The 23,561-nt window shown below is 54.8% G+C and overlaps 7 protein-coding genes across 7 annotated transcripts; 3 read left to right on the forward strand and 4 right to left on the reverse strand.

Annotated features, from left to right (window-relative positions):
* Window positions 1–1,943: 1,943 nt before the first annotated feature.
* On the reverse strand, window positions 1,944–2,849 carry CCOS01_08610 (nicotinamide N-methyltransferase; the record flags this gene model as incomplete). Its single annotated transcript, XM_060456771.1, has 1 exon — window positions 1,944–2,849. The coding sequence occupies one exon, from the start codon at window positions 2,847–2,849 to the stop codon at window positions 1,944–1,946; it is 906 nt and encodes a 301-aa protein (XP_060313045.1).
* Window positions 2,850–4,026: 1,177 nt separating this feature from the next.
* Window positions 4,027–4,578, forward strand: CCOS01_08611 (uncharacterized protein; the record flags this gene model as incomplete). The annotated part of the gene is made up of 1 exon (XM_060456772.1): window positions 4,027–4,578. One exon carries the CDS (start codon window positions 4,027–4,029, stop codon window positions 4,576–4,578), a length of 552 nt encoding a protein of 183 aa, XP_060313046.1.
* Window positions 4,579–5,859: 1,281 nt separating this feature from the next.
* Window positions 5,860–8,124, reverse strand: CCOS01_08612 (uncharacterized protein; the record flags this gene model as incomplete). Its single annotated transcript, XM_060456773.1, has 1 exon — window positions 5,860–8,124. The coding sequence occupies one exon, from the start codon at window positions 8,122–8,124 to the stop codon at window positions 5,860–5,862; it is 2,265 nt and encodes a 754-aa protein (XP_060313047.1).
* An 861-nt stretch (window positions 8,125–8,985) lies between these two features.
* On the reverse strand, window positions 8,986–9,405 carry CCOS01_08613 (uncharacterized protein; the record flags this gene model as incomplete). Its single annotated transcript, XM_060456774.1, has 1 exon — window positions 8,986–9,405. The coding sequence occupies one exon, from the start codon at window positions 9,403–9,405 to the stop codon at window positions 8,986–8,988; it is 420 nt and encodes a 139-aa protein (XP_060313048.1).
* Window positions 9,406–11,482: 2,077 nt separating this feature from the next.
* Window positions 11,483–13,407, reverse strand: CCOS01_08614 (uncharacterized protein; the record flags this gene model as incomplete). The annotated part of the gene is made up of 4 exons (XM_060456775.1): window positions 11,483–12,327; window positions 12,441–12,497; window positions 12,859–12,962; window positions 13,163–13,407. The coding sequence occupies 4 exons, from the start codon at window positions 13,405–13,407 to the stop codon at window positions 11,483–11,485; spliced, it is 1,251 nt and encodes a 416-aa protein (XP_060313049.1).
* Window positions 13,408–15,500: 2,093 nt separating this feature from the next.
* Window positions 15,501–15,794, forward strand: CCOS01_08615 (uncharacterized protein; the record flags this gene model as incomplete). The annotated part of the gene is made up of 1 exon (XM_060456776.1): window positions 15,501–15,794. One exon carries the CDS (start codon window positions 15,501–15,503, stop codon window positions 15,792–15,794), a length of 294 nt encoding a protein of 97 aa, XP_060313050.1.
* A 3,040-nt stretch (window positions 15,795–18,834) lies between these two features.
* Window positions 18,835–19,167, forward strand: CCOS01_08616 (uncharacterized protein; the record flags this gene model as incomplete). The annotated part of the gene is made up of 1 exon (XM_060456777.1): window positions 18,835–19,167. The coding sequence occupies one exon, from the start codon at window positions 18,835–18,837 to the stop codon at window positions 19,165–19,167; it is 333 nt and encodes a 110-aa protein (XP_060313051.1).
* Window positions 19,168–23,561: the final 4,394 nt, after the last annotated feature.

The following is a 23,561-nucleotide window of genomic DNA, read 5'->3' on the forward strand; positions in this document are numbered from 1 at the left end:
TATTAGCTTATTAATAAGCTATTAAAATTATAATTCTAACGATTTTTTAATAAGGGAGAGGGTAAAATAGAAAAAAGGATAAGTAATTTATAAAAAGGGTTAAGGTTAAATAGTACGGAATTCGAGGGTAGGGTAATATCTATATATACTATAGCAATCCTCTAGTAATACAAAACGATGGAGTTAAACAGTGAGAAAAGCTATTCAGCGCCCCCAGCCATCGCAGACGGGGGGAAACAAGGTCCGAGTAAGTTGAGGTGTCGACGAATAGGAAACGGAAAGCAGCTCTTGTTTCCTTTTGCTATCACGAAGCCGCTGCATCCGGTCACGGGAAGGAGGATCTCACCCGTCGTTTATCACTCCCTACGGCCGGTTGAAATTACGGAAAGCGCCGAGATTGACGCAAAGAGACGGGAGACTTCGCTGCTGTTGCTGTTGGCGTGGTACTTACCTGCCTGCCTGCCAGCCACTTACGTATCTACCTCAGCTTTTGGGGAGTGCTCTCGCGAACCCGAATGCGTATGCGTCTGGTCGGAGGCATGTGAGGTATCTCTGTCCAGCCACCCAGCTGAGTTCTCATTCTTTCCCATGGACAAAAACCAATATGAACAGATGATCATAACCGATGACTGCATGTGGTGTCGAATAAAAGATTGCCGATCAAAACTTGGGTGTTTTTGTCTCATATGAAAAAGCCTTGGGAATGAGAAAACACGGAAACATACCTAGCTAGACCTAGGTAAAAGACGGGGGGGTTGATGTGAAGGGCGGGAGAGAAGAATGCACAATGGACGGACGCTTCGACGGGCTGGGTCTTGGGAAGGGAAAGCTGGTTGTGATGAACGAGTTGATTACGATGCTGCGAATAGGTGAGGAAGTACGGATGCTCCGCAGGACAAAATGATGGGACAAGAATTCGATAATCGATGTAGGTAGATTCAATGCTGGCGCGTGGATAGCTTCAAAGGGGGCTCAAGTTCTATTGACAGGCCGGGGCCCCCTTTCGGACCAAACTCCGTCCCTAGCTCTGGTTCTAGTTCTGGTAGGATTCCCCTCCACGTCCTCGTCCTACGATTCTCCCACTCATAACCCTTCTCCCGGCCATTGACTGTGGACAGCAAACTCAAATACTGCATCTGGCCAGGTCGGCCAACGCCCGAAGGAGTTTACCCCATCAACAGAAGTCTGGCTGTCTAGGGAAGGAAAAGCTCAGTAGGAGAACGGCAACGACGACGACGGTTTCAATGATTCCAAAGCGCCGTGCCTCGAAACCAAAAGTTCCTCCCCCAGCAAAGATCTAGGGCCCAGCCACAATGTCTAAGATCGAACCAATCAAGAGTCGTAGATCAGGCTCAGCTCAGCTGGAATAGGAGAGAACCCGTACCCGTAGGGGCCGTAGGCGCACCTCTGAGCTTCGAGGGCTTGAGTTTTCAGCCGCACCGGGCCTGGTACCCGGGCATAGCAAAGGTACTCTTCTTCTTCTTCTTCCTCCTGTTTCCCTGCTTTCTGCTCCTGCTCCTGCTCCTCTGTTGTTCATGCCATGAGCACGTAAACAGCTGATTGCGGGCGAAACAAATTCATCACCATCATCTTCCTCCCGGGCGCCAGCTTTACCCCCTTCAGCCACCTTTCTCAGGGGAGATGAGAGTACCCAAGTGAGCTGTCGAGGGAAAGCAAAAAGGCAAAAGTTCCCCCGGAGAATGGAGCGGGACCTCGGATGGGGCCTAGAGCCTAGAGCCCAAGAGCCTAGAGCTGAATCGAGAAATGATGTCGTTGAATGTCTCAGCATCGAGAGAGACAGAGCGGAGTGTCAAGGTCCGCACCAATGGTCCTTATAAGTCAAAACCCCACCCACGTCGTGGTTCTTGTCGTCCACTGACCGTGACCGCTTGTCTGTGGCCACCATAGTATGTATATTTTATTCTTTTTGTTCTTCTTTCCTTTCACGCGGCAGCCTTGCGTTTAAGCACCGCAATAGTCAACCACCTCTTTCGGACCGTCACGTCCTCGATACCGCGGTCCCAAGCCCACTCCCGCTCCTCGCCGTCGCAGTCCCGCTCCCAAATGGACTCGACCTCGAGCCCGGCGTCCGCCAGGCTCGCCTCCTCGAAGAAGCCGCGCATCTTGGGCCGTCCCGTGTGAAATCCGGCCACGACCCAGCAACGGGACTCGGAGCCTTCTCGCATGAACCAGGCAATGGACTTTTGCAAGTTGGCGTGCTGCCAGGGCATCCAGAGGCAGTCTGCGACGAATAGCCGATCGAAAGCGTGCTTGTTGGCGATGGAAAACGGATCGTCGAGCTCACCCCACGAGTGTCCCTCGACCAGGACCTCGCGGGCCGTGAGGGCGCCCGTGGGGGAGACGGCGGGGACGATGTTGCGCGTGGCGTTGAGGCGGAGGGACTTCATGACGGCCGGGGCGGGGTAATCCGTCAGCACGGTGCGTTCCGCGCCGAGGAGGGCGGACATGATGCTCGGCAGGGCGGTGCCGGCGCCCAACTCGAGGGTTGTCTTGCCGCGGACGTCAAAGTGCGATAGTGGGGGCCCGAGACGGACGGGCACGGCGGTGTCGATACCCAAGGTGCCGGCCTCGACGAACTCGCCGAGCTGGAGGCTCGAGTTCCAGAGGTAGTGGCTGAAGAGCTTGCGGTCGTCGGCGGCGTCGGGCTCGGCGAGCTCAAAGGTCAGGGGACGGCGTAGGTGCGGGGAGGTGTATTCGATGCCGTTTACGGCGTCGCCGTGTTGGTTTGTGACGTCGTCGGGGAAGATTACGCCGAGGGAGGACATGAGGTAGTCCTCGGGGGACTCGGCGGGCGGGCCGGTCAGGGAGATGCGGGATGTGAGCGCCATTATTGACGGATAGGAACGGAGAAAGAGCGCTGGGGGCCCAGGATGTCGAGAGAGGAGGAGGAGGAGGAGGGTGGGCAGTCGAGACGCCGGGGATCCAAGGACGGCGAGACACCGAAGCGAACGAAAGCGAGTACGACGACGACGACGACGAGGACGAGTTTGACAACGAGGTACCTGCCGCGAGTAGAGTGCTGTCGTCGAAGCGCAGTGGCGTTAGGGTATGCGTAATGCAAAAAAAAGACTTGGGTAAACGGGGAAAAATTGTCGTCTTTTTCGGTGTGTGCGCGCGCAAGGCCAGGAGGAGGTCAAACGGCGCATGGCGGGGTAGTCGAATTGCCCCGCCATCCACCGAGTTGCGCTACGGACACCTACCTAACAATGTACACCTTCCCTCAGTCACTGGTCAGGCGGCATCGTGCACAGCGAGTCCGAATCAGCGAACAACCCCAACGACAGAAAAAAACTAAAAAAGACCGGGAACGACACCGCCACGAAACAGGGAACACGTCGATTTTCGAAAGATGGGACGAAAGAGATGTGGCGTCTGTCAATGCCGAAAAGATGTCCTCGCGGTGGCACCGACAGGAGGAGGAAGAAGAAGAAGAAGAAGAAGGGGTACGCATACACTACACAGGACGCACAGCCATCAGAGCCGCAAGGAACCGCACTCGCGTCTGCGTCCGCGTCCGCGTCTGATATCAGTGATGTGGGATGAAAAAAAAAAAAAGGTGTTGAGCCTCACGACGCCACGGCATGAAAGACTGCAAGAGATGGGACGGGGGGAGGCGTAGAGGACGTGGACGCGCACCACGGTACAGGGGCACCGTTGCCCCTTAGGAGTTGGCATAACCTGCCCGTGAGGTGGTTTCTTATGTAAGTTTGTAAGGTAAGGTAAATGTGTTAATAGTCGGATGGCAGGGTTGATCGTGAGAGTGGGAGCTTCCCTGGAGGGAACCATCAGGATCATCCAGGTCGGTGATAATAGTGCACCTATACACTACTACTCCGTACCCGTATAGTGGTATCCTTACGCAGTAAGCGTGTACGTAGTATGGTACGCTACTTTACTTCAAACCTCATCTCTGGGATGCTCTGCAAGGTACGAACCTGGAGCTTGGAGCCTGGAATCCCTGGGACTTGGCCCCCGGGGCAGAGGAAAACAATTACCACGGCGCGGATGCTGCCGCGACACAGCCACACTGGCCACGATGTTTTTTCCTCCATGTACTGTGGTAGCTTTCCCGCCTGGGCTGTCTCTCGGTCGGTGCGTCGGGGGCCTCTTCAGGGACCACAGTGCCGGAGAAAATCGTCGTCAGCGGGGTCCCTTTTTCTGTGTCTCCGTCCTTTCTTCCAGTGGACCGTAGGTATCAGTGGAGGGAACCTAAGCGCAGGTGGCTGTGCAAACAAATCGCTGCAGACTGCAGAGTGGCCCCCCCCCCCCCCCCGTAGCCGAAGCTTAGCACTACTAGCGGGCTCGCAGGAACCCGCATCTCGACAACAGTTTTCCGCTCCACCCCTCCTCTGGGCTCCCTCTCCCTCTCCGTCATCACCACCACCACTACCGCCAGGGAACCTCCCACTAACAGAGGAGACCAAAAAAAAAAAAGATAGAGGTGGTGCAGTGCAGTGGCTGTGCCGCCCTGTGCCGTCCACTCGCACCCGCATCCGCAAACCAGATCCCTTCTCTGCCCCAGATCCAACCATACACACACTCTCTTTCGTCCATTGAGTTTTCCAAAGTTACTCTCTCCAATGTGCAAAATGCTTGTAATTAGTAGTACAACCACACACACACACACACACCGACAATAGGTAGACTGCGGCCACAACATGCGCATGCCACTTATGCATGGCTATTTTGATCCTCCCTCGGGTCATCCTCATCCTCCTTCATCATACCTCCCCACCACAGCACATCATGCTTACTTACGTAGGTACCCTGACACGAACAAACGTAATCCGTACCTTACATTTTTCGTCCCATCGTCATCAACCATCCGTCCATCCACCACCCTCGATCCCGAATCCCGTCAGCATGCCCCCCCCCCCCCTTTCTCTGGCCAGCCACAGGTACGGGTACGGGCTACCCAAACAGGCCGACCACCGGCCACCGGCCACCAGTATCCTCATCCTCCATCGGCTCATCCTCCGTCGCTCGCGGCAGAGCGCGGAACTCGGAACCACCAACCACTCACCAGTAACCGTTTATTCTTGCTGCCTGGCACTCTAGGATCTTGGGGGCTTGGGGGAAAAAAAGCAGCTAGTTAGACTAGCTGATGAGGTCGCACAAGAACCAAGGCACGCACCCCATCGTGATTCGTGATAAATCTGGCAGTCTGACACGCCTGATAGGGGATCTTAGGGCCAAAGAACAAAACCCCCCCCTTCACCATCCCCGATCCGGTAATACCGCTGCGAGTCTTCGGCACGACTATCCATCCCATACAAGTACAGCCCGTCCACACTCCCTTGCTTGACACTATTGCTGCCGATCTTTGCTGCCAATCGCTGACCCTGTCGCGCTGTCAAAACCGTCAGTCCTGTTCCTGTTCCGTCATCCCTTGTTTCCGACGAGTAATCAGATCGGGATTCGTTATCCAAATCGCATCATTCCCCATCTATACCCGAGGCATCACGGTTGTAACTCATCACGGCGAGTGAGAAGAGCGGGAATAGTGACAGTGAAAGTGAGAGTTGACAAGTGTCTCTTGTTTTATACCATCGAGCCTTAGGCTATCATATAGTATAGGGTATCAATCAAATGCTCCTTTTTCTTCAAGGGGCAAACAACATGGAACTTATTCCGTCCAATCATGAACCTCATGTCCATCCCGTCCTCGTAAGCCAGTCGTTGTAGTCCCGTACAAGTCTGCGCCAAACCATGCAACACCAAAATGTAGTGTAGAGATTTTTTTTCCGCTCGTCAAAATCGCTCCTGCCCAAAAAAAAAAAAAGAATGAAAAAGAAACGAATGAAGCATCCCGATGATATTGTCCTCCGCCGCCTTCCATTACTGAGCCGCCTGGCAGCTCTCAAGCATCGCCTGCATCTCCCGCAGCTGCTCCTCAGTCGGATCGTCAGAGATCCAGGGTCCCTTCTCCTCATCCGTCGCACCAAGGAAGCCCTCGGCACGCTTCAGCGTCTGCACGTCCAGGTCTGTCACGTAGTTGTTGCCGTCCGTGAGCTTGATGCGCACCTCGTGATCCGTCGACAGCATCATGTCGTCCTTGGCCAGTCGCCGAGGACCATCAAACACTGCCATCACCCGCTTCTTCATCGTCATCTGGCCCTTGTCGAAGCCCCAGGAAGAAGGGTAGTCGCGTCTGTTCTTGCGACCCTTGGCCTTGACAGGCATAGGGCCGCCTCCACGGGAGTGCGTGAGGCCGCGCGACTTTTGAACACCGTTGACCGGGTTGCCCTTCCTCTTGGGCGACGCGCTGACACGCTGCTTGCTGTCTTCCTCGTCATCGTCCTCCATCATCTCCTCGTCGTCCTCCTCCTCGTTCGAGGGCATCTGCGTCTGCGTGGGCAGATGGTTCTTCTCCAATGTCTGGTGCACCTCCTTGTCGTTCTCAACCTCGGCCAGGCGCTGAGCGTTGATGGCCTCAGAAGGGTCCTCCTGCTGCACAATGCGCAGCACACAGTCGTCCAAGTGCTCGTAAAAGTCCTGAGCGTTGGAGAAGGTCTGCGAGCAAGTGGAACACTTGCCAGTGGCATCGGGAGGGTATCCCGCGAGCTTCTTGCCGCTGTTGGCGCTGCTGCTCTTCTTGCGACTGTTGGGTGGTGTCTGCTCGACGCCGTGGACGGCTGTCAAGTGACGCTTGAAGACATCGGCGCGGTTGAACGACTTCTCAGCCGCTGAACCGGAGCCGGGGCAGAAACCGCACACCATGGTTCCCTTGTAGTGCGTCAGGGTGTGGCGGTTCTTGTCGTACTTGCGAGCGAAACCCTTGACATGGTAGTCGCAAGTCACAATCGGGCACTTTTCCGGCCGCTCAGTCTGGTGAGTGAGCATGTGCGCCTTGAGGTCTTTGAAGACCTTGCCGCATTCGGGATGGGGGCATCTCTGCTTCTCCTTGCCCTCATCGCCGCTGTAGTTGTTGCCATCAGAGTAGGTTGAGGGGAATGAGTGAAGGCTGGGGCGGCGGGCGTCACCGGGAGTAGCGTAAGGGCTGAATTGCTGCTGCTGTTGGAAACCGCTGTGGAGGAAGGGCGATTGACTGCCGTTGCGAACCATTGACATTGACTGTGATGAGGGCGAGAGGGCAGGCGAGGTGGGATACTGGTTGGGGTTCTGGAAGTTGGCCATCATGGGGCGGCTGATGTCGGGGTGGATCAAAGAAGGGTCTGGAGCGGAGAGGTGGTCAGCGGGCAATGTGCGATAAGGAGGATGATGCTGCTGCTTGACAGAGGAAAACCAACAAGAAGAACCAAGAGGAGCGACGAAATGGCCGCTGCTCTGAGAAAAGAAAGTAGAGACTCGAGGAGTCTTTGGCGAGTGGCCCCAGACGGGCGCCGGAGGAGAAGAGAAGGAAGTAGAGCTAGGAGAGACAAAGGACAAGCTTGACTTGCGCGATGCGGGCGTGACAGGGGATGAGGAGGACGAGTGAGTATCCAGCACCGGGCCCGAGTCGCGCACGCGCACAGCTGAAGCTATAGCTGTGTTGGAAGAATGAGAGCCAATTGACTCGTGTGAAGGAGAAGGAAAAGAAGAAAGCGCGCGAGATGAGGGCGCAAGAGTGGTTCTAGAAGCGTTTGGCAACTCACCCACGAAACCCGGGGGCTTGGTGTTTGCAAATTCAAAAGTTGCAAAGTCTTCCATACCTGGGCCGGCGTAGGTCGAGTACTCTGTACCGGCGGTGTTGTAGTAGTCGTGGGGCACGATGCCCGGGGTCACAGCGATGCCGGGGTGCGCCCAGTCGAGGATTGGCGCCGGCTGGTCGTTGTGTGATTGGGGCGAGCCTACGTTGGAGGAGGCCGCCGATGGTGCTGATGCGGTAGAAAGGTTGGAAGAAGGCAGTTGGAACTCGGCGTCCTCGTAGAGGCCAGGTGATGTGCGTCCTTGGTACATAAAGTTGTTGTCGTAGAGGGCGGGCTGGTGATCCATTGCCATGGAGGTTGGGAACAAGTAAGAGGCGTCGGCAGGGATGCTCATCTCCATGGGTGCTGTGCTGAAGACTCCCTGTGGTGGCTCAGGGTAAAGAATGTAGTCGTCGTGGTGCTGGGGGCTCAAGTGCCTGGGGAGCATGGTATATGACTGGTCTATCGAAGCCATTTTGTAGGAGGTAGATGTGTGTGTGTGTGTGTTTGTGTGTGTATATGGTAATGTGGTGAAGAGAGAGGTAAAGGGTGATGATCTGTGGAAGGCCTCTCGGTCAAATCCGAGTTGCGAAGTCGCAGAGTTGATGTTATATGGTTGGTTGGTTGGTTTGCTGTAGCTGTCGCTCAGTCCGAAGCAAAGCCACACAGTTGCCTTGTATTATGCCGTCACTGCTATTCTTCCCACTGCTGTCAGTCGTCTGTACTATTTGACCTGCTAAAAGCTGCAGCGCTGTGCTGCGCCTGCTTTGGATGTGGGGCTGGTGAAGCGCACCTGCAGCGATGTTCATGCCCGCGGCGTTTCCGCGTTGTGAGGTACCGGGCCGTTAAATGATTGGCGAATGCTTTCTCTCTGTCTGTCTTTCTCTGAGCTTTACTTTGCACGCGGTAGTATGCCTCCGAGGATATGGTTCCTGAATAGTTGCCGCGTCAAGTAACCAAGTGTAGTAAGAAGAGAGTTGTTGCTGGCGAGAGTGAAGTAAGAGACGGTTTGGGTGGAGGATGTCTTTCTTGAAAACGTGTGAAAGACTACTAGGTGATGGACCGTCGTCTTGGTGTCGTGGGTATCCGGAGATCTGGGTCTGATAGATAGATGTAGAGACTGATGGGGGCGAGAAACAAATCACCAAGAGCCTTGGGGGCTTCACGACTGATATAGACCGGCTGCGAGCTACGCTCTTGTCGAGAGAGAGAGAGAGAGAGAGAGAGACAGACGCAGAGACAAGAGACCACCACATCTTGCAGACCGGGGGCACATGGGTTCGGCGGCCGTGGCTTGCTTGCTGTTGGCACTTGGGGACCCGGTGGACGACGCGGATCAGTCTCCTCCAGATGGTGAACCCCCAAAGATGACAGGGGACCAAACGCCCAGGGGGCGGAGGTCGTAGGGCAGAGCAACAAGCAAAAGCGACGAGAGCGAGCAAGCGGCAGCGGCAGCAGCAACGCCAGAGTGAGAGGCGGTACCGTACCGTACGCCGACCTTGCGGCAGGGGTCAGGGGTGCGTCGAGCGGAAAGGGGGCGTGGTGGGGAGGAGGGTGGTTGCTGGAGACCTCGACTTGGGTGTGTGGTGGGCGTGAGCCTTGTCCATGGGGTGTGTGGGTGGTGTGCGTGCATAGACCAGACGAGAGGCGGCTTCTTCTTCTTCCCTCGTTCTTGTTGCTCCTCCTCCTCCTCCTCCTCCTCCTCGCCTGTCTGCACCATCCCCTCTTGTCCCCTCTGCTTCCGTGGATACCTCATTTAGCGCAAGATACGCACCCAAACGAACTAGCCTTGCTTGACCTGGCTGGAGGGGCTCGGCCTGAGGGCGCCGGGTAGTAGAGCCACGAAACAGCGCCCATTCCAGACTCGGTTTTTCGACCTTCGACTGCGAGCCTTCTCGACACTTTCAAGAGACTCAGAGAGAGGGGGGTGTGAGTCCTTCTTCGTTGTCTCTGCCCACCGATGCGGGATGCCAAGATCTGTCTCTGAAATGGTCTCTCATTTCCATCCGTTGTGCTCTCTGAGCCGTCTGCCGCGGTGGTGTGCCACAGAGACAGACATTCATTAGCTTTGGAGCGAAAAGGAACCATCTGTCGTCGTCTACAACACACCTCGACAACTTCTGTACGCCGTATGTGTTGATGGAGACGGGTATCTGGGAACGAGATGGTGACGGCCGGCCATACTGCGTAGGTAGTCGCAATGGGTACTTGATAGCTCTGGTACTCAGTACTTTGTTGGCTAAGCTGGTGGCCTCCGACAACCAGACCTCACACCCACTGCCGCGCTACAGAATGGCAGCCAGCACCCCCTTGGGCCAGTGCTGACCAGGGCCGCCAGACCCTCAACAGCTTGGGCCTTGGTACATCCCTGGCATCGAGAAGTACGGTAGATAATACTTCTCGCATGTACAGTCGTCCTGCGGAGCAGGGTCAAGTTGTGTCCACTGGTGCAGACCCTGGTATCTGGCTAAACCCCCCTTGAGCGTTCAAGTGCTCTCGGGTCCTGTCCCAGTAGGTAGACGCGAGGGGCCTGACAGGGGCCCCAAATGAGACAGGTAGCGAAGGTGCAGAAGCTGTACGAAGCATTCCCAGATAGTAACTTGTCAGGCCCAAGAGCCTAGTTGGGAGTCTCCGTCTGCAGCTGTAAGTATCTCACTTCGTAGTCTGGTAGCCTGTTGGCAGCGTACGAAAAAGCAGAGCCGTTCCCCCGCCAGTCAGGTGTGGTGCTGGGGGCGTCGCTCTCCGCCGCCGCGGGATGCCGTCGGTATGATTTGGATCTATTGACCCGTCTGCTGTGGGAGGTGTCGACGTCGCCGCAACCGGGTTGCAAAGCACTGCACCAAGTGCCTACTCCGTAGGGCTCAATCATCCGTTTCCGCTCTGCTGCCGACCATGCGTCCAGCGTCCCTTGGTTCGTCCTCCATGAACAAGGAGATATATTGGATCGCCAGTGTACATGCAGCTCATGTCGCGAGCCCGGTCTGCACAATGACAAAAGTATTCGTACGTCTCTGGGTCTATGCAAAACTTTCTTCTTCCTGTACCACTCTCCCATCAACTCTCACATCGAAAATGGCGTCGCAACTTTCGACCGTGCTGTAAATTCAAGGACCTGGAAACAGCAAGCGGTATATGCAAGGTCCTGCATATGCTGACGGACGTAAAGCAACGTGAGGGTTCGAAAAAAAAGAAAGTTGACTTGGAAATAGTGTGCATGAAGCACGTCCAACAGCCACAGCCCCCTTTTGCCAACCTCAGAGCCAAATGTGGATAGCAATAGCCAAAGTTGTATCTTGAGGCGACAACAACTCGCCAGTGTGCGTCAGATGCGTCAGTAACAGCTTGGGCACTCCGCATGTTGGCCTCAAAATGGCATAACTTGACTCCAAAACGGGCTTCATCGTCAATGAGGGGGGAGCGGGTTATTGTGGAGGCACTGGCGGGAGGTGCTGCTGCGGTGTACTTTCTCCCACACTCTACGTGTCTGTCTGTATTTGTGCTCTGTGTCTGTAGGTCGCGCCGGTACACATATGGTGTTGCGTTGCTTACTGTAGGTAAGGTGTCGACGTGGTTGAGGGGCGGGATATTTTTACTCACTGCACACTGCGGGTGCTCGTGCTGTGCTGAACAAGCCTCCTTCATCCCAGGCCCAGGGATCTCTCTCATTGCGATTTTGTACATGAGTGTGGGAGTTGGCCCAATGAACGGCGTCGCGCCTCTCTCCACGCTTGCAGCCCGTGGCAGCACTTTGGTGTGCAAGCCGGGCCCGCCTTCGACTTGTTGGTGTGCACAGCCCGGCCTTATCCGTCCCTCTAAGTTATTAGTCGAAGCCTTTAGAGGTTGGACATGACATTGGATGTCCTGCAGTCACCCCATATCGCGCTGTTCCAGGCGGTGCCTGGAGTGTGGGTAGCACTGTTGACTGGATATAGCGACCTCGAACCATACGACGGCGCCTGTGCCTCCTCAAAGGTAATGGGATCATGTACGGGCCGCGGAGAGAATCTGTACCGATCCATGTCTTCGTGACGGCCACTAATGTTGCTATTCCTCCCGCCCTTCCTTGGGACGACGATGCGTGTCAGCATCTTGTTCGCGGCATCGTGTCCCAAAACGGCATCGGGGCAGCTCAATCTTGTCAAGCCTCCAAGTTCCAGTGTGCGGGACAGCTTGCATCCTACATGTTCGACTGGCAGAGACAACAAGGTGGGCTGGTGGTTCAAAGTCTTCGTTGAGAACAGCCGTCCGACCACCGGCCACGACACGCGGCAAAAACATCGAGTTTCGAAGAATCGGGACGGCCCAAATAGAGTTCCACGACCCAAGCGGCGTGACTGAGTCTCTTGTCTGTGATGCCATGCCAATCCGGGCTGGCGGGTTTGTTGGCTGGTCCAAGGGTTCAGACGTTGGAAGGGTTCCAGAGCCGTTCGGTCATAGTCATCGCACGCTAGAGGCACCACGTCGCGGCACCGCTCTCTAGAGGCGTATTCCATCCAGTCGATGGCCAGAGTTCGAAATGGCCCAGCCCGAGACTTGATCTTGGTGCAACCGGCCCCTTGGGAAATGTATGTGCGGCAGGTGGAGACCAAAGTTCTGGTGGTTAGATGCCTCTTTTCGTCCTCAGTCCTCATGCCACCAAGCACCGGGCCACGATGAGACAAAAGACTAGTGCCGACCTCTGGAAAGATTCACGTTGTTGCCATTCAACGCCTCGTCTCCATTGTGGCAGGCAAGCCAGTGTTCCTAGATAGCCTTTCACGCTTCGTTGCTTTGGCGTTGCCTCGCGACGACTTGCCACGGCGGTCTCAAGCCTCTGCACAGAGTACGACACGTCGAGCTCCTGGATAACTATGTGCGTCGCATCGGGTTGGTGAATTCGAGACGTGAAGCCGGACCATTGGAACATCATCGTCCGCCGGCGTACCAAACAATGCCTTCTTGCTAGCGCGCAGGAGTGTGATGGAAATTGAAGTAATTCGCTAGTCTGCGTGGGATTACGGCCGTTGCCGCACGGGCTGAGCAAGGGCAATCTCACGCTCTCCCAATCTTGTATCCGTAGAGTTCGCTAAATCGTGACGATGTTGCTTCTTGAGTTGTCGCTAATGCCCTGGAGAGTAACATTGACCAAATCATAGTTCGCAATACCAGTCGCATTCAGACGTACACGCATAGGGTGGTTTCGCTTGGCGAGATTCGATGCGCTACTGACCAAAGCATTCCGCATCATGGGACGCCGGCCGGGGCAGCTCACACGAGGCACCCATGGAAGCCATGGGGAACTCGAATTGTCTCCGCACTGCGAAAAAAACCGTACTGTGGTAGAGAGCCAACGTGGGATAACATCGTCCATCGAGACATGTCGCCCGATTAGGTGTAGCGGTGGCTCATCTGCCCGAGACCCTGGTTTGAAGCCTCTGATTGGCGCTTTTACGGCTCCCGCTATCCTTGCCGTGTAGATAGTCAAAATCTTTAAAAAGAAATCCAGGAGGCGGTGCAACCTTGCCGTCGTTCACCAGCCCCGATGAACCCCAACCTTGCCAAGGGCTGCCACCCAGATGCTAGGACGGGTGAGGGCAGTGTTCAGTGACTTGAGCATCCACCAATGTTTCATGCTCGTGGCACGTAGTGGTACCTTGCACTGGCCGGCTTGATTCCATCCCGTTTTCCTGGGAACATGGATGCGCCTTACCGACCCGGATTTGTTGTCCCTCAGAAACCCTGCAGTCATCAAACGTGGAAGCATGTCGATAATTGGCATCTAATATTGCCTGGCTCGCGGGACAGAGGATGATGCATGTACGAATATCTGTAGGTGGCATCCTTTGCACGGCGTATTCCTTCCGTCATCTCGTGTTTATGGCGACGTCATGTGTGCTCCTTGCGACTCGTACAACGCTATCGGTTGATCAAATGTATCTACGGAATTCTGACTTTGACGGTCGGCTCTCTTGGTCACCGAGGATGCGTAGGTTCGTTCCGAGCAACGCAGGTAGGGATGTCGTGTCGACTTGGATGTGGTGCTCGCCGAGACTCGAAGATTCTCGCCGGAGCTTATGGTGTTAGCCTGGTGTCTCTGATTTCGAAAAACGTTTGGTCAGAAGGGCTTGTATGCCGGCCGGGACTTGCAATGCTCCAAGAACCAGCCAAACGGAATCTGCCATGCTCCCCTTCTCCTTGGCGCACCTGTGCTGATGCGGGTTGCAAGCGTCATCTCGTCTTTGGACCCGCGTGCCATTGCTTCAAATGAAGCAGCCCGTAAGTGAGACTCGACCAAGGTGGTTGATAGCACGGGGCAGAGAAGCCCCCAAGCCCCTTGTTCTACGAGCGCACACATTGCATGCTTTCGTTTGGTGGCTTGCTGAAGCTCAAGGGTCTTCGTGTGGAGCCAGCGGACGGGAGCGATCCCGCCATTTTGAGGTATAACCAGCCGGCCGGCGTTGGGTAAAGAGGCATGCAGCACGCAAGCCGCTCCTGTGCCGCCCAGTCCTTTCCTGTAATCCGCGCGTCGGGTTCTTTCGACGCCGCCATGCATCCTGTCAAGGAAACCGAGCCTGCGCCTAGAGAAGTCGACGACGGTCAGCCTTACCGAATCAACAGCACGCCCTAAAGAAGAAGAAAAACAAAACATCGATTAAGGCTTCGTCGGATGTCCCAATGATCATTGCAACTCGCAAAGTCTCCGTTTACGCTCCTCCTGCTCGTAGTCAGGGGGCTGTTATGCATTCATCGTGTGGAAAGTTTGTCGCAAAATCTTTACGTAGACGCTTAAATTTGCAGTCGAACGCAGGGAGATGGCACGTTAGAGGGTGATGGCGCCGGGCACCAACTTGGTGCTTTCATTGGTTCAACCGACTCGATGTGTCCCCTCGCCGGAGACTTTAGCGTCCGTTGCACTGGCTCAATGTTGGATGATTGCGGCCATCCATGCCGCCGCGGGCCGGTCATATCATTGGTTGTGTCTAAGGTAGAATCTGAATCTGTAGTAAATAGGGGTCTCTTGCTCAACTGGTCGTTGTTGATGTGGAGTACGTGCGAAGACAACGAGGACCGTCGCTTGGATCGTGCTGACCGGGTAAGCCAGGACCAAGGGGTGAGGAAAGAGCGAATGGGAGGCATAGGCGTGGGCTCCCGAGGGATGCGCAGCAGTGAAGCATGGGTCGGGATAGTGACGATTGCGGCAACCAGAGAGAGACGTCGAAATCAGTGGGTGAGATTTGCGCATGTAGGTGTGCGGAATCGTGGCCTCGTCTGCAATGGCATTGGCCACATCCGACTGTGCCGCCTGGTCGGTGCATAACCATGGCTATGCGGGGGGTCGTATTCTATTGAAAATCAGGTTCATAAGTGATCTCATGACTGACCGACAACGTGCAAGGCAAGGCAAGACGGCAAGCTTGGCGAGGGTGCAAGAAATGCTGCAGGGTGGAATGGGCCGAAGGGATGAGACGATCATAGTGACTTTGACCAGACGTACAATGCAATGGCAGGTGCCGTGGTATGGTACTTTGGAGCAAAGCGACTGTCGGCGGGATCGATAATACGACTTTGGCAATGGCTGGCGATAAACTCTAGAGTCTAGACCAGTCCGTAAAGTGAGCGATCCCACACAAGACGACGACGATGGTCCACTGACCCAAGAGATTGGGCTGCATCCGAGTCGAAGTTTGGTACGCGCAGATGGCGATTCAGGCGAGCCGGGACAATGCTTGTCTGGGACAGGGTACATGGTGCCGAAAATCCATCATGTTGGCGGTGGGTTCGAGGCCATGAACGAACAGTGGATTGTAAAATGAAGTTTCATTCTTCTTCTGGCAAAGGTAGACGAAGGCGAGCCGCGACGGGGCAGAGCACATGGGAGATTGGCGTCAAGGGAGGCATGGCATCGCATCTTTTGTCGTATGTTTCTGGCTGACCCCAGAATGTTGCATCGGCAGTAGGATTTGGATTATGGATGATGGATCACGACCATGGAGATGGCCTCGTAGTGCCATGCCCATGTCGGCGTTGAAGCCCAACTATGGATGCTTTTGTGTATCCGAACCGCCGGGTCCCTTGCCGTGTACGCCAGCGCCATTGCGACTCTTGGGATGCTTCGTTTTTCTGATTTTGTCGTTGTGGCCTCCCCAGGAGCAGGCTACAATGTAACACAGTAGCATTGATGAATGCACATGTGTGGCTGATGACACTAGGGAATCTGGGAGACTGGCAAGCCGCAAGACTGGGTATCGGGATGGACTTGGGAGGTGCGAGGTGGGAGCATCCATAGGGCTGAGTCTGCCAGCCACCGCCGGGCTGGCAAACTCTCAAGTGCAGCAGGCAGTCGCAGTCGCAGTTGCATTTGCAGTTGCAGTTACGGTCGGGTTGCAATTGCAGGGAGGATGAGATCAGGGGGAAGGCGCCGTCTGCGTTGTTCCCAAGGTACCGTACTCCCTCCGCAGTCACTGCCTTCCGTTGTGCAATTGCTGAGGTAATGGAAGGAACTACGGAGTACCTAGGTACCTTAGGCACGGAACGTACCTACCTAGATACCTTGCCTTCCATTTGTGAACATCGCGTGAAGGTCCCGGCATCTGGCGTGTGTCTTTCTTTCCTCGCCTCAGATATTGTCATACCTGGTATTTAAACGCACACGAATGTCTACTTGGACATGGAAGTTCTCAACCACTCAGCGAAGAGGGGAGGAGTATCCGTAATTAGCTCCTGCTCTCGATGCGATTGGCTTCTCCACGAAACCGCTTGTCCTGCCGGAGCACGGGGGGTGGTAGATTTTACTGCCACTGCGCAGTCTATGGCAGAGACAAGTGTCGCGAGCGTCAGATGTGGACACGGGGCGATCCTGCATCATCTTCCATGTCGTTGCAGTTGTTTGCTCGAATCACTGGCCGACTAGCCAAGATGCGGAGGTGAGGCACAAACGGAAGCACAGGGTTGGGCCACAGCATGCAGATGCTCGAGACACCGACACCCATCATCCGAATGCTTGGGACGAGACGGACGGGACGACAGGCAGACAGGTGCAGGGACGAACAGCGCAAGGGTCGTCGGTACCACGGTGGAGACATTGGAAGGGAGGGGTGCTTCGCACGGACCAGAGCATTTCCTAATTCGGCAAGCTGTGCGATAGCCTCACCCTCGACTTTCCTCCACTGACTGGCAGGCCGTAGGTACGGCAGGTACGGACAACTTCACCATGAACTGAGGTGTACAGATTGGAGATCCGACTGGTGATGTCCACAATGCTACCTTACTCCGTCCGTACGGGCTTTACTTTGCCATGCAACACAGAACTCCGTACGCAATTACCAGAGTCTCTCCAGTCTGCCGTGGACATAGTAGTTGGAAATTGACTGAACACCCATGGCCCATGGGAGTCGAGACCAAACATGACGGGAATGCGGGTTCAGTCAGTTTGATACCTGCTCAGAAGTTAGCACGGCCTGAGCCCCAACCTTTCGATTATCAGACTGAACCCCTTCCCCGGCCCAAGGTAAGGTAGGTTGTCTTATGCCAAAAGACACAAGACCCCAAACGTCGGTCGACTGTAAAGATTTGCGCACACCTGAGTACCGAGTCTACGCAGACGGAAGAAGTGCTCCATGGCCCTCACACAAGACTCCAAGACCTTCTCAGAAGCATCGTCATTGTTGCCAGCATTCTTCAATGGTTCTGGGTTACATCTCGCATTCTGCGGGGCGGCAGTACGGTGGATTCCCTGTCGTGATTTCCATTGCAGCGTCACTCACCTGGCGGTGACGGCGGTGACGGCGGAACGCGGGAAGAGAACAGCGTTTTTGATTGGACCTTGCAATGGACAGTTTTCATTGGTTGATGAAGCGACGATCGATGATTAAGGTTCCTGGGATCGGCGTCGCCGAACAGAATAGCAGCAGGTGGGGTCCATACCTCATAGACCTATCAGAGACCTCTCACAGACCTCACACAGGGAAATATCTCGGATACGTACTTTCTGTCTCCATTATGAATGGAGACGAACGAATCAGAAGACGCCAATGTAGTTCCGTTTCCTCAATACCGCGGAATGAGAGACCCATCCACCGTCATTCCGTGTCCTACGGAGTCACATTCCTCATCCTCAAGCCTCAACCTGTTCACTGCTCAGTCAATAATCAGTCACCATACACTATGAAGTACCTAGCCCAACAGTGCTCTCCTAGGGTCATAGCGTGGAACTCCACGATCCACGATGCCACCGACAACCGTTGAAGCTTGTGTGGTTCTCGAATGTCGACGACGTTGGCTAGACTGGCGACTGCCTCATCGGATGGCTGAGACTTGGGCCCGCAGAGATTCGGTCGTTGGTTGCCATTTCAGATATCCATGCCAACGTTTCAAATACCCATCTTTCACTTGCTAAACCCGACCTTTTCTAGGAACTGAGGCGTTTCTATTGAGTCGGTTGTCGTTGTCGTCGTCACGTCGAGTCGTTACACCCAAGTCAGAAGCTCCAATATTGTTCACGGCCCGGGGCAACACTGCATACCTGGCCGCTGCCGGCCAATGGCTCGCATCCGATGGGATATCGACTCGGATTGGCGGGTTCGCATTCTTCGAGCAGAAGCATTGGCAGACAAAGAAAGGTTGGGTGTCTCGTTTCCCGACAAAATCAAACAAAAGTAACTCCGTACTCCATACTCCATACTGATACCTACCGCAGGGTTGGACGCATCCCTCATGCCTGTCTATCCGTATACGAAGTATGAACTGCCGTCGCGGCACCTCATGACTGAAGAAAAGACGATTGCAGGCATGTCTCGATTCTCGACTCCTCGTCGACTTTCAGTCTCTTGTCACTGTCATGATCCACACGGGTCATGCGGATGTCATAAACGCGGGCGGGGTCACGAGCTGCCAGGGCTCAGAGCCGGCCTTGATGTCTCTCAAGGCAGCAGCATTTCGACCGTGGTTGCTTTTCTGTGTCGAATAGACGAGATGCAGGCTTTGTACAGCAAAATTACGCTAGCCAGGGGCCCAAGTTGCCTGCCCTGGGGATCATTTTTACCCATGTTTTCTTTTCCACCCACGCTGCACCCACCCAGACGTGCGAGACAAGAGGGGGAAAGATGAACACCAGGGCTTTGGGCAGCAAATCGAGCCGTGTGTTTGCAGGACCCGTTTCTCTGGATTCCGCAGATCTCATATTGCAGGGTTTGGCCTTACCAAATCGATGCTGAGGACGCTTGCGACGAATACAGTAATAGTAAACGAGAATGACAAGGGAGCCCAGGCCCAAAACGGCTTGGGGCGGGCTGTCTTGGTGCGTCGGGGAAGTGTGGGAAGGGAAGCGGGCACGGCGGGGCGGGAGGATGCTAGCGATTTGAAGACTCGAGCCAAGCATCGACCCGTGGGCCTTGTCTTCTGCCCCCAAGGGCCCAAGACTGTTACACAGACCATCACCACGCCTGAGCAGGTTGCGACGTCGGCCAAGTCTAGTCTGGGCCTCTACTGGGCTAGGGCGACGACGGCGCGATACTGCGTGATGGTCTGGGGGGTTTGCTAGTGTATGGCAAAATCAACGGTTTTGCCCGTGCCGCAATGGCTTGTGGCGGACTGGCGGCATCTGCCTCCAGGCTTACTGCTTGCCAGGCCTGCCAAAGTAGACGGGCACCAGGTTGGCATAGCCTGTAGCGTGATGGACCAGACTCCTGGGACGACGATTCAACTCTGGGGTGTGAGAGTCGGTTGTTGACAGTCTACAGACAACAGTACCTGCGTGCAGAGCCGTGTCCTGTAGGCATTCCTTTGAAGCACGATGCGCTTGCCACCACCAACTCGCTGTGAGTTGGCCGTTGTTTCTTCCATTTGGGGGCCAGGACCAGACCACACGCGGAGGCTTTCGCCTCAAAGCTTCGCTAGAGGGCCCAGGGCCATGGATATGAGAGGAGAGCTGGGAGACCCTGTTATGAATGTGTCTGGCTAATCTATGAAGAACTGCCAGGATATCAAGCCATCGACGTCTAGCTCAGGACCGAAGCCGTTCCCAGACCGATCATGTCCTTGATGTTTCATGGCCCTTGCAGAGAGATGGAGAGGAGTAATTAGCAGTATTTGGTAAGATAGGCACGGCATCTCTGCCCATACTCCCTTCCATAACAAGTTAACAATCTAGTGCCCACTTGTTCGGTGCCACTAACAAGAGCAAGAGGAGAAAAGACATAGAAATGAAAGGAGTGGGGCTTGTGAGAGTGCAAGTTGTGGATCATGGTCGGGGCGGGGAGAGAGAAAGGGGGGTGTGGAAGACGAAGAAGCGGTGCGGAACACGTGAGAGACAGTGGTACGTACTGCTTCGCGGGCAAGTGGAGATGGAACAAGACTGCGAGATTGTGACTCGGTACGTACTGACTTGGATGAGGCAGCAAGAAAGAATGAAAGAAACGTCCCCACCACGCGTCAAATCAAGGTTTCTATCTTTAACCCCAAATGAGATAAACTCCGAACACACGCAGCACAAGCGTCTTCCCTGCCGTCCACAGATGCCTTACACAGTTCACTACGCAAGAAAAGAGCGGGGACCGCAAGGCACACATTCCCCCGCTGCTTCATGCTCTCCCAGAGAAAGCCTCGCCTACTGCACCACATACATTGCATCTTGACCGACCTCCATCACAGTACCACACTACACTACGACAGCGGACAGTGGTGATCCAGGCAAGCCAGGTTGTCCTCTACATACAATGGATCTGGATATACCCCTAGGCGCTATGGCACTTGGAGCCGCTTGCTAACGAGACCCGAACAGACCATGCATGCCTATACCTTGCCCGCCCAGAGTTCTGAAAACCAAGGTAAGGTTGTCAGTCCCTTGGCCCTTCACACTACCAGGTGCGGCATCTACATACGCAGTAAAGGACCCCTCCCACTAACCGTCGTATACCGAATCCGGTTTGGCCTGAAATTCACTGAACCTCTTGGCTTGGGCTTCGTTCACATGGAGAGCGGATCCCTTTTTTCTCCTTCCCCTCGGCCTTACTACGACTACACTACCAAATGGACGAACCTACGGCACTGTCGTACAGGCTTCAACCCCGTTCCAAACCTTCCGCGGAATGCCCCCAGTTCCCTGCCAAGCGTGCCTTGGCCATTGCAAAGTCTCGCCCATCTTCATTATTCCACAGTACTTGGAGTACGAGATCATGGGCATGCATAGCTTGACGAAAGTGGGCGCGCGAGCATGCACATACAGTACGGATACTCCAGTCTCCGTGGAGGAAAAAGAAAAGAAATAAGATCGGTGCCCACGGCTTCTGTGATCTCAATCTCTTAGGGCGGGGGGGGACACAGCGGGGAGAGGGCCTGGCCTGGACCGTCGAATAGACGTCAAATGGCTACCTGACGTTTTTATGCCCTGACAGACAGGGGAAGCAAAAAGATGATGGAGTGTCGTTGAAGACAATTACGCGCTACCTGCGATTGGCTCCTCCATCAGGTCTCACCCGTTGTGAAAAAGCATGTAATTGGGATACGTTCGGCCAAAACGTCCACGCTCGCAAGCACCCCCCGCAAATTCATCCAAACATGTACCTACTTACTCGGCATTGGACGATTCGTTATCGTCCCATCACTCAGGATGAATGGAGAGAGCATCACAATCGCGCAAAGGGAACTGCATTCAGTCGTCCGCTGCTCCTCTTTCGGACCACTATCTCGGAGAGCCAGCAGTATCAGGTAAGGGATGGGAGATGTGGAAAGAAACCAAAGGAGAAGAAAATCGCATCTCTTACCAATCGGCGCTACCCCCGTTTGCAAAAACAACCCTTTCCGACTCCCGACATTCGTCTGCCCTTTTTTTTTTTTGCTCATCGTGATAGGTTGGCCGGCGGGAGATTGTCCTAGTATCAGTATGCAGGCTTTCCAAAATGGGTTTGGCGTATCGACGTGTGGAGAGCTGAGGACGGGGGGACAAGACAGGCCCATGGGCTCATCAGTCACTCTTTCCCTCCCCCCCTTGGCCCTGGAAGTATTATACCGAATTTTTCGCAGTACGGATACTGAATCCCCTCCCCAATCCCCGTCGCCATCGTCTACTCCGTACTCCGTCACGTCCGTACGTACGGTCGGCGGCCTGCGGTCTGCGGCAGGTTTCCCCCTGTCCTATCCACTGATGAGGAATTATGGCTACCCGTCTTGTAGATCCGATGCTACGTCAAAGGTGAGCCGTCACCCGTGGGACTTCTCTGGGAGGTCAATAATGATCGACATATCAAACATGATGTGCCAAATCCCGGTCTCTTCTCTCAGTCTGCGTGCCTGCGAGGGGGGAAGGGGAGGGGCTTGGGGGGTCCGGAAGACAGATGACAGAGAGTGATCCACGAGATCCAGTGCTTCCATCATCCATGCGTGCCATGATCTCACTGAGAAAATGCAGAAGGGATAGGCAATGATACCTGGTAGCTCCGTAGGTAATCCGTAGGCAACTACATAGGTCTCTCGACGGGAACGAAACGATGTCACGATCTGCCAGGATAGACGGAATTACGCAATGACACAAGCCTCACCTTTCTGTATTCGCTACTCTTACTCTATTTTCCAAGGTTCCTCTCTCTTGGATTCTCGCGCATTCGTTCTTCCTTCTCTCTCCGGGTCTCCCTGCAGCGTAGATCCTGCGCCAGTCCCAGGAACCCCAGGGCTGTTCTCCTTATTCTTTCTTTTCTTCGTTTCCCAGACCGCCGCTTGAATGCGAAGTCGTGCTCAGGCACTCTGGGTCCACCAGCACCAGCAGCAGCTGGGCCCAGGTGTTTTTTTCACCGTTACATCGGAGACGAGAAAGAAGGTTTGATTCTCCAGTGGTATCCGTATTACACAGTACACTACCGCAATCACATGGAGGCTTGTCTGGCTGGAGGCAGAATCTTTTCTGTTCGGTCTTGTCCGCGGGCCGGGGGTTCCATGCTTCACGATGAGCCGGGGGCCGTAGAATAACTGAAGCCTTTTCGACAACCGCCAAGTAGTCGTGATGCGAGTCTTTTTTTAGTGGGAAAGAATTTCCCTTAGGAGGCAGCCCAATCTTTGACTACCGTGGCTACGTAGTTCTTGTCCCTGTTGAGCTGGGTTTCCGTCCAATACTCTCTCCCATAGAGGCGCTCCAGATTCTCAAGCGTGGACACCCCCTCCCCCTACCTACTCCTCCATGATATCGCGCCTACTATCGTTCGTCCCTTGAGTTTAATGTATGTACGTGTATGCGTTATTCCCCGATGGGAGGATGGGAGGGGGCGTCCAAGGGTCACCACATCATATACACATTCACTCTCCCCTCCCAGGCCGTCCAGACGCCGTCCCCGTGCCACGAAAATGAGATGTGTGTGTGTGTGTGTAAGGCGGGAAGCAAGCCAAGTCCCAGCCCAGTCCAGGCCAGCCCAGACGCCGTGATACCTGCGTCTACTGTCTGCCGGCAGCGGGCGGGTGTTGGTGATGGAGCAACCCGCCCGGATCCCTATTTCGGGGAGTTTCTTTCCTCTCTCCGGTTTTCGCAGATGAGGAAGGGAATAATATCTCCGTAGCGCCTGCAAGAGTGAGATGGAGGCGCCGCGGGCAGGTAGCCGGGACCTCGCGGTGACCATAGTGATATCTTGGGTTATTGGTTGTGTTTGTTTTTGTCTGCATATAGAGTCCGCTGTTACACAATATCGGACTGTGATCCATATCTGCCGTATTACCCTTATCACAGAAACAGGAACACGCGAAAAAGCCCCTTCATGGTGGTGTTGCTGCCGTACGTTGAGTCTCACACTCAACGACTGAAGTTTCCCAACAGCCCGGTTCGAGAGGCGCTTCCCGCGAGAGGAAAATCCTTGCTGGTCGGAACCAACGCAGCCCAACCATCCTAGCTTAACAAGGCGAGAAATCACTAACAAAGTAAACCACCATCGACGACACCAAAAGGCTCGCACTCAC

Source organism: Colletotrichum costaricense (genome assembly GCF_030867565.1).
Source record: "Colletotrichum costaricense strain IMI 309622 chromosome Unknown Scaffold_8.1, whole genome shotgun sequence".
Taxonomy (NCBI): Eukaryota; Fungi; Ascomycota; class Sordariomycetes; order Glomerellales; family Glomerellaceae; genus Colletotrichum; species Colletotrichum costaricense.